General features: G+C 49.2%; 1 protein-coding gene across 3 annotated transcripts in view; it reads left to right on the forward strand.

The window, feature by feature from the left end:
* Window positions 1–10,501, forward strand: part of LOC309511529 (cytosolic 5'-nucleotidase 3-like) — a 169,919-nt gene that overhangs the window by 127,284 nt on the left and 32,134 nt on the right. For all 3 annotated transcript variants that reach the window (XM_082186796.1, XM_082186795.1, XM_082186794.1), the window contains one exon: window positions 112–274. In XM_082186796.1, the coding sequence (XP_082042922.1) occupies window positions 112–274 (163 nt within the window). The remainder of the gene's footprint in view (window positions 1–111; window positions 275–10,501) is intronic.

Here is a 10,501-nt window from a genome sequence, read left to right on the forward strand (position 1 = left end):
TGCACAAACTGTAAGAGACTACATTGATTTTGACAATGATATCTAAGAGTGTCTCGTTAGAAGATGATTACACATGTATGTCAGTAATAAAATTGATCATGTGTTTGTCAGGGATGGATACAAGCAGTTCTTTGATCATCTCCATCAGATGTCTGTTCCGCTGCTGATTTTCTCTGCTGGGATTGGGGATGTGTTAGAGGAAGTGATCAGACAAGCTGGTGTCTTCCATCCTAATGTCAAAGTCTTCTCCAACTATATGGACTTTGATGATTCTGTGAGTCTTCCATCTTTTTATTTAAAGAACAGTAACCCTTCTAGAGATTTCAGGTACTACATAGATTTTCCACCAAATAACTTAAATTGCAGAAAAAAAAAAATATATATATTCTGTGGTAGCTTGTTTCCGCCATGTAATAAAAAATTAAAAAGGTAATTGCAACGTTTTATCTCACAATTCTAACTTTGGTCATGACTTTTTGTCCATTTTTACATACAGAAAAAATTGTGACTTTTTTTCTCAGAATTGCAAGTTTATATCTCAATTCTCAATTCATAACTCACAATTGCATGTTATAAAGTCAGAATTGCGGAATTATCATCTTTTTCTTTTTTTTGTGGCAGAAACAAGCTTCCATGTTCTTCAGTGCACATTGTTCTTAATGAAAAAAATCTTCAGAATAAATATAATCATCATAAAAATAAAAAATAGGAATATAATCATTAACTATTAACAGACATTTATTATAATAATAATAAATATAGCTGCGAGCAGCGATTACGGGCCCAAGCCGGTGGCACCGCCACCCTGGTGCCTTTAGTTATACTACAATTTGCCTTTAGGCTACAATTTGCACGAGCTCACCAAAATTGGACAGTTGAAGACTGGAAAAAGGTTGCCTGGTCTGATGAGTCTCGATTTCTGTTGAGACATTCAGATGGTAGAGTCAGAATTTGGCGTAAACAGAATGAGAACATGGATCCATCATGCCTTGTTACCACTGTGCAGGCTGGTGGAGGTGGTGTAATGGTGTGGGGGATGTTTTCTTGGCACACTTTAGGCCCCTTAGTGCCAATTGGGCATCGTTTAAATGCCACAGCCTACCTGAACATTGTTTCTGACCATGTCCATCCCTTTATGACCACCATGTACCCATCCTCTGATGGCTACTTCCAGCAGGATAATGCACCATGTCACAAAGCTCGAATCATTTCAAACTGGTTTCTTGAACATGACAATGAGTTCCCTATCGTCCGGTCACTACGACGTACGTCGTGGTGAACGACGAATAGGAATCTCGCTAGAGAGGCCAATCTACTTCGAGTGAAACTAAAACAAGCCAATACACATTGGCGTGCAATCATTTGTATCAGCTGCGCAGCCTCGCAGCGCGGGTATTTAACGAGCAGCTGATGCGATTGCACTTCAGCTTTTTGCTTCGGAGCCAAGCACTTCGATGCGTCTTCTGAGAGTGGAAGGAAACGAGCCTTTTGGATCTCTCTTTCGGTGCGGGTGTCACAACACGGCAGCGGGGACAGTCTTCTTTTTCTTCTTTGTGTGTTTGTCTTTCTGTGGTTTGTCACGGTAAACTGAGCAAACAAAAAAGGCTGTTTTTACAGCTGGTAAGGTGCGCCGCGAGCGCTCAAAGGCTGTTATTACAGCTGGTAAGACAGCGAGAAGAGAGAGAGCGCACAGACGGGTGCACATTCCCGTTTGTGTCCGCAGTGTCTGTTCCCCCTGTGTGTTTCAGCACCAGTGAGAGCAGTCCCTAAAAGAGCTTACACAGATAGAGAGCGTCTTTTTCAAGTGAGAAAAAATTACTTTCTATCTGTGTGTTTCTGGATGCGGTCGTTACCTGGGCTCACAGGATGGTCACAAACGCTGCCTCGTGTGTCTGGGCATTAAACACGCTGAGGCAGCGTTTGTGGATGAGTCATGTACCCATTGTGGGAAGATGACCATCGCGGAGCTGCGGTCGAGACTCACGTTCCTGCAAAGGGGCGGAGTCCCCGTGCCGCTGCCTCGATCCAATCCTCCTCAGAGGGTTGCTTCGGGCAGTGACGTGGGTGACCTGAGGATCACGGTGAGCGCGTCTCCTTCGGGGAACCAACCCCCTAGGAGCCCTCACCCCTCTCATGCTCCGCAGCCAGTTGAGCCCCCATTGGAGAAAGCTGGACCATCCTCGCGGTGTGTACCGGTTGTCTCCTTTGGGGCTCCCTGTGAGGATCAGATGTCGATCGCGGCATCGGAGGGTGGGTCAGATGTCTCTGCGGATGACGACTCAGCGCCGTTACCTCCTTCGGGTGTGTCAACGATGCCTGAGACGGACCCGGAGATGATGGCCATGCTTTCCCGGGCCGCCAACGGGGTCGGGCTCGTGTGGAATCCTCCACCGTGTCCCGAACCCTCGAGGTTGGACGATTGGTATCTCGGGGTGGCGCGCGCTGGTTCTCAGCAACCCACCCCAGTGCCTTTCTTCCCGGAAGTGCATGAGGAGCTTACGGGGGCGTGGACGGCACCTTTCACTGCCAGAAACCGTTCCGGTGGCTCCTCCTCCCTCACCACCCTTGATGGCGGGGCAGCTAAGGGATACACGCGCATCCCGCCAGTGGAACGGGCCGTTGCTATGCAACTGTGCCCTAACTCCACTTGGCGCGGAGAACCGTGTCTCCCTTCACGGGCCTGTAAGTACTCGTCGGATCTAACCGGCAAGGCTTACAAGGCCTGTGGGGAAGCTGCCTCTGCCATGCACGCCATGGCGTTGCTGCAGGTTCATCAGGCCAAGGCACTGAAGAACCTGCACGAGGGTGGTCATGATCCCCAAGTTCTTCAGGAACTTCGTATCGCGACGGACCTCGCGCTTCGTGCGACGAAGGTGACCGCGCGGTCGGTGGGTCGTGCGATGTCCACCATGGTGGTCCAGGAACGCCATCTCTGGCTGTGTCTGGCGGACATGCGGGAGACCGACAAGCTCCGGTTCCTTAACGCCCCCGTGTCCCAGACCGGCCTCTTCGGCGACGCGGTCGAGAACTTCGCCCAGCAGTTCTCGGCTGTACAAAAGCAGACTGAGGCCATCCGTCACATCCTGCCGCGGCGGCCAGCTGCTGCTCCCACCCCTCCGTCTGCGGCTCCTCAGTCTGCTCGTCGCCGAGGGCGGCCTCCTGCGTCTGCCCCTGCTCCCGCGCCGCCGCAGCAGCCTCCATCTAAACGGCGCCGTGGAGCCAGTCGCAGGCGGGCCGCCCCGCCCGTCCAGGACCCCGCTAAGAAGGGCGGCAAAGCCAGGAGCAAGCGGCCCTAGGACGGGCGACCCAGAGATGGCAGGGACTGCTCTCCAGGAGACGATGACCGCATCGCTCCATCCCCCGGAAGAGGGCCGGGTGGAAAATCCTTGTTTTCCTTTTGTTTTTGTTCCGCCGCTGGCCTCAAAACCAGCGGTACCCAAATTTTCAATAAAAGAGCAGTTTCTTACATCTCTGGGTCCGAAGAGGGCCCGGAGAGCAGTGGGGGGAGAGAATCCTCACCACTCTCATCCGCCTCTGCTATCGCCAGCAGGCAGCAGTGTGCAGTTCGAGGACGCAACCAAGCCGCCTCCTGCACCTCCGGCCTCGTGGAATCAGGTAAGTGTTGCACAGCACACTCAGACTCCGCTACGGGCTGCCTCCCAGAGAGAGCCTCCCGAGTCGAGCCCCTGTGTTCCACCTCGCTGCCCCACTCCGGGTACGCCTACGGTCCCTTTGGTCCCGCTTGTACGGTCTCTGCGAGCCTGGTTAGCGCTCCCCAGTCCGTCTCGCTGGCTAATTCGGACCATCAGGCTCGGCTATGCGATTCAGTTCGCCCGGCGTCCCCCCAAGTTTCGGGCCATCCACTCCACTACAGTGAGAGCAGCCGATGCCCATGTCTTGCGCGCGGAGATCGCAGTCCTACTGGCGAAGGACGCGATAGAGCCGGTCCCTCCAGCCGATATGAGGTCAGGGCACTACAGTCCCTACTTCATTGTACCCAAGAAAGGTGGTGGGTTACGACCGATCTTGGACCTGCGAGTTTTGAATCGGAGCCTTCACAAGCTACCGTTCAAAATGCTTACGCAGAAACGCATTTTCGAATGCATCCGTCCCCAAGATTGGTTTGCAGCGATCGACCTGAAGGACGCGTACTTTCATGTCTCGATTCTTCCTCGACACAGGCCGTTTCTGCGCTTTGCGTTCGAGGGTCGAGCATATCAGTACAAGGTCCTGCCCTTCGGGCTGGCCCTGTCTCCTCGTGTCTTCACGAAAGTCACGGAGGGGGCCCTTGTTCCCATGAGAGAACAGGGCGTTCGCATTCTCAACTATCTCGACGACTGGCTCATACTGGCACACTCTCGAGATCAGTTATGCGAACACAGGGACCTCGTGCTCAGGCACCTCAGCCAGCTGGGCCTTCAGGTCAACTGGGAGAAGAGCAAACTCGCCCCCGTGCAGAGGATCTCTTATCTCGGTATGGAGTTGGATTCGGTCGCTCAGACAGCGCGTCTCACAGAGCAACGCGCTCAGTCGGTGCTGAACTGCTTGAACACGTTCAAAGGCAGGACGGCGGTCCCACTGAAATTCTTTCAGAGGCTTCTGGGGCATATGGCAGCGGCAGCAGCGGTAACTCCGCTCGGGCTGCTTCATATGAGACCGCTTCAGCACTGGCTTCACGGCCGAGTCCCGAGATGGGCGTGGCATCACGGCACTCACCGGGTGGCAATCACACCGGCGTGCCGCCAGACCTTCAGCCCGTGGTCAGACCCCTCGTTCCTTCGGGCAGGAGTCCCCTTGGAACAGGTGTCCAGGCATGCTGTGGTATTCACAGATGCCTCTGCCACCGGCTGGGGTGCCACGTACAACGGGCATGCAGTATCAGGGGTGTGGACGGGCCCCCAACTGCACTGGCACATCAACTGCCTCGAGTTGCTAGCAGTTCGTCTCGCTCTGAGCCGCCTAAAAAGGCCACTACAGGGCAGAGACGTGCTGGTCCGTACGGACAACACTGCGACCGTTGCGTACATCAACCGTCAAGGTGGTCTACGCTCCCGTCGCATGTCGCAACTCGCCCGCCATCTCCTCCTTTGGAGTCAGAAGCGTCTGAGGTCGCTTCGAGCCATGTATGTCCCCGGTGTGCTCAACCGTGTGGCCGACGAGCTATCACGAGCTGTGCTCCCGGGAGAATGGCGACTCCACCCCCAGGTGGTTCAGCTGATCTGGAGAGAGTTCGGGGAGGCTCAGGTAGACCTGTTTGCCTCCTCAGAGACCTCCCACTGCCAGCTGTTTTACTCCCTGACCGAGGGAACACTCGGCACGGACGCACTGGCTCACAGCTGGCCCCGGGGCCTCTGCAAATATGCATTTCCCCCAGTGAGCCTACTTGCACAGACCCTGTGCAAAGTCAGGGAGGACGAGGAGCAGGTCCTTCTGGTGGCTCCCTATTGGCCCACCCGGACTTGGTTCCCAGAACTCATGCTCCTCGTGACAGTCCCTCCCTGGCCCATTCCTCTGAGGAAGGATCTTCTGACTCAGAGACGGGGCACCCTATGGCACCCGCGTCCAGACCTCTGGAAACTCCATGTCTGGTCCCTAGACGGGACGCGGAGGTTCTAGGTGACTTACCCCCAGAGGTACTTAACACCATCACTTCTGCGCGAGCGCCGTCTACGAGACGTGCGTACGCCTTGAAGTGGAACCTGTTCGTTGAGTGGTGTTCCTCCCGTAGAGAGGACCCCCGAAGATGTTCGATAGGGTCAGTGCTTTCCTTCTTGCAGCAAGGGTTGGAGCGAAGGCTGTCTCCCTCCACCCTTAAAGTACATGCTGCTGCTATTTCAGCATATCATGACCACATAGATGGCAAAACAGTTGGGAAGCACGACCTGGTCGTCAGGTTCCTTAGGGGGGCGAGACGATTAAATCCTCCTCGTCCCCCCTCCATACCCTCTTGGGACCTTTCCCTGGTGCTCCGAGCACTTCAGGATGCTCCCTTTGAGCCTTTGCAGTCAGCAGACTTAAAGCTTCTCTCCTTGAAGACTTTGCTGCTGATTGCACTGGCTTCGATCAAGAGGGTAGGGGACCTGCAAGCATTTTCGGTCGACGAATCGTGCCTAGAGTTCGGGCCGGGTGACAACCATGTTGTACTGAGACCCCGGCCTGGCTATGTGCCCAAGGTTCCTACCACTCCCTTTAGAGATCAGGTAGTGAACCTGCAAGCGCTGCCCCTGGAGGAGGCAGACCCAGCCCTGGCTTTGCTCTGTCCCGTTCGCGCTCTGCGTATGTACGTGGACAGAACTCAAAGCATCAGGACCTCAGACCAGCTCTTTGTCTGTTACGGAGGCCAGCAGAAGGGAAAGGCTGTCTCCAAGCAGAGGATGGCCCACTGGATAGTGGATGCCATCGCCTTGGCTTACCAAGCTCAAGGCGTGCCCTGCCCGCTCAGGTTGCATGCACACTCCACGAGAGGCGTTGCATCCTCCTGGGCGCTGGCACGTGGCTCCTCGCTAACAGATATCTGTAGAGCTGCGGGCTGGGCGACACCTAACACGTTCGCTAGATTCTATAGCCTACGTGTAGAGCCTGTGTCCTCCCGTGTTCTCACCCTAAACGGGTAGAAGCACTGTGAGTACCGGCTCTGTCGGCTTGCTGCATCCTACTGTGCATCCTTATTGCTCCAGAGTCGAACCTGTTGAGTCCTCCAACACCCTCGGCACGGACATGGCGGAGCGTCCAGTGCCAGGCCTTTATCCGCTGAATCCTTGAGATCCGGGTCTCGGCTGGGTCCCATATGTGTGACCCTACGGGGATCCCATATGTGTATATTCTCCACGGCTGCTCCTAAACGGAAGCCCGTGTCTTTCCCTTGGGCTAAGTCACCCATTATTCATATGCAGTACAACCCTCGGGTTAGTCCATATGTCTATTCCCACATAACTCTTCTTAAGAATGTGGCTCCCGCAGCATTCCCCTCCCTCAGATCGGGCACGCTTTCCCAGTGTTATCCAATAATCTCACTGTATGGGTTATAACGGAACAACAGTGACGGATACTCTCGGTGTAAGCCTTCTCCTATCGTTCTTCCAGGCAAGAAGGTGTGGAGGCTTACACAGGGCGCTGGATGGGGTGCAGCAGCTGTGGCGCTTTGGTAGGGATTCCTATTCGTCGTTCACCACGACGTACGTCGTAGTGACCGGACGATAGGGAACGTCTCGGTTACATATGGTAACCCTCGTTCCCTGAGGGAGGGAACGGAGACGTACGTCCCGTCGCCACATCTGCTGCTACCCGCAGGGGCGTCCAGCTTTTTCAGGCTTGGCTCCTCAGCAAAAAACTGAAGTGCAATCGCATCAGCTGCTCGTTAAATACCCGCGCTGCGAGGCTGCGCAGCTGATACAAATGATTGCACGCCAATGTGTATTGGCTTGTTTTAGTTTCACTCGAAGTAGATTGGCCTCTCTAGCGAGATTCCTATTCGTCGTTCACCACGACGTACGTCTCCGTTCCCTCCCTCAGGGAACGAGGGTTACCATATGTAACCGAGACGTTCACTGTACTAAAATGGCCCCCACAGTCACCAGATCTCAACCCAATAGAGCATCTTTGGGATGTGGTGGAACGGGAGCAATGTGCATCCCACAAATCTCCATCAACTGCAAGATGCTATCCTATCAATATGGGCCAACATTTCTAAAGAATGCTTTCAGCACCTTGTTGAATCAATGCCACGTAGAATTAAGGCAGTTCTGAAGGCGAAAGGGGGTCAAACACAGTATTAGTATGGTGTTCCTAATAATCCTTTAGGTGAGTGTGTATATATATATCAGAAAACAAAATATATCAGAAAACAAAATATATCAGAAAACAAAATATATACATTAACAAAAAAATTGTATATATATATATATATATATATATATATATATATATATATATATATATATATATATATACACACACACTTAAAAATATATATATATATAAATTTATATCTATATTCTTTTTCCCCCTATATATATATATATTCATAAGGTGCGCGTCCACGGCAAGGAACGGGCAGAACAGAGTCAAAGTTTTTTTAGTTCATTCCTACTTCCATAGGAATTCATTGAAAACGCTCGCTCTGCTCTGCACCATTTTCCATGTCAGTGTGGACGAACATATTTTACTTTCGTTTTTAAGTTAGCGATTCAAAAGCCCCCAGCGGTGTCACATGTTGATTAACCCTCTGGGGTCTGAGCTGTTTTCTGGCCCTGGAGGTGTTCTGACATGCTCTGACATTTGTGCTTATTTCTGTTACTTGTGACATTGTCATGGCTAAAGTCTTATTACACTGTATTTAGCACAAACTCTGCTACAATAATATATCAGCAGCATGTATGTAAAAGTTTGTAGTTTTGAGATAATGACATTTATGCGTGGTTTGTGAAAATACAAAAAAAAATTGTCACTGAAATAAGGCCATGAAACCCATACTGATTATTTCTTCACAAGACTTTTGAAAATTGTATCACGTAGCCTAGAATATTTGCTCCAAAACTATGTGAAAATCACCCTGACTGCTCATTCAGATAAGACAATATATTGATTTAAAATTTCTAAGACGTGTTTTGTGTGAGAAAGCCTTATGCGAAGAGGCGTGATCATCTCATTAATATGTAAGCCTTTAACACCTGAGAAAGACAAAGACACTCCCCTAACTGCCCTATTAGGAGCTATCAGGCCCTGTCATTCAGAGCAACCTTGCACAAAGAATGAGGAGATTTAAAAAAGAATGGCTTTTAGATTGTTTGGATTTATTTACAACACAACATAATCCAAAGATACACAACAAATGACAAAAGAGCACATTGAAAACAATGATCCAAAGACAGAGACCTTTGTGCCATTCCTAAAAACATTGTACATACCTTTCATTTCCAAGGTGTTTGATTTTCACTTTACCATTCATATACAGAGACTCGTGTGAATGTTCATGTCAGCAGGACTCAGTGGCATCTGGGCCCTGAAAGAAAAGAAAAAAAGTGAACATACTGGTATCAAGAGAAACTAGGCCTGCACGATTTTGGGAATAGATTTTAGATTTTTCTGGTTAAAATTGCTTTTTAAAAATCACAGAATACACACACACACACACACACACACACACACACACACACACACACAAATGTTTCCAACAATATATAATATAATGAACACCAGGTTTGTTGTGCCTTGAAGGCATAGGCTATGCGCAGTGCTGCATAAAATAATAATAACAATAGCCTATAGCAGCCTATAAATCTTCCAAAAGATTTCAGTAACAACTACGCTAGAGAAAAATATATTGATTATCATATGTTACTTCAAATGTTTCCATTCGTTATGATGATATGAAATGAGATAATAGTAAAAACATAAAGCCTAATGTTTGGTGCATTTTGCTTTTCACACGCGATCACGCTCCAAAATATGATACATTCAAACGCACAGCATGCTCCAAAATATGAAACATTATGGTTACCATATTATACATATCTACGTTTGAGCAGATATCCACAAACAGTATTTAACAGTAAACACGGGTCTAAATATTATAATATTCACCATATATACTGATTGGCTTCATCACTGTCTCCTCTCCACCAGTAAGCTGGTGTGTGGTGAGCGTTCTGGCGCAATATGGCTGCCGTCGCATCATCCAAGTGGATGCTGCACATTGGTGGTGGTTGAGGAGATTCCCCCCTTCTATGTAAAGCGCTTTGAGTGCCGAGAAAAGCGCTATATAAATGTAATGAATTATTATTATTATTATTATATCTAGCAACAGTTCAACTGCAATGTGAAGTTTATGCAACAATACCATAAACTAATAAGTAAGAATTTCTTACCTTACATCTTTCTTGTCTTCAAATCGCGTTCTTCTTCTTCTGAGGTAAATCCAATGTAAGCTCATAGCACGTCTTTCAAACTTGACGAAAAGCAGAGACTTGTGAAGTTTTTGGGTGTTTTGTTTTTGAGGTAACGAGCGCGTTCGCGTTCCATGTGGAGATTTGCATGTGAATCTCTTTTGCGCGAGTGGGCGTGGTCAAATAAAAAATAATAAGCAAGCGTTTTAGATACTGGACATCCTGTTGGTTTTATACAAATTAGTTAAACAGAGAATATTTGTTTTCAGTTTGAATCCGATCATTTAAAAGTACACACTTAAATGTTTATAAAGGTATATGGCTCATAAATGTGTGACAAGTATTCGCTGAGTTGTGTTTGTTTATAGACGTGCTCAAGAAAAAAAAGTTCACCGCGACGGAGAGGCAGAACGCACACCCTGTTTATTTTCTTTATTTTACAAAAGCACAATGTTTTGATTTGATTGTAAGTGGACACATACAAAAGTAGAAATATCACAGATTTTTTTTTATATTTCTTTTTTCTGTATGACCATAAATGACAGAGTAATTTAAGTTTATTGTGCTACAATGTGAAGAAAATCCAGCAAAACGCGGGGGCGCGTTTGCCGACCTCA

The sequence above is a fragment of the Leuciscus leuciscus genome (genome assembly GCF_965113295.1).
Source record: "Leuciscus leuciscus genome assembly, chromosome: 12".
Classification (NCBI taxonomy): domain Eukaryota; kingdom Metazoa; phylum Chordata; class Actinopteri; order Cypriniformes; family Leuciscidae; genus Leuciscus; species Leuciscus leuciscus.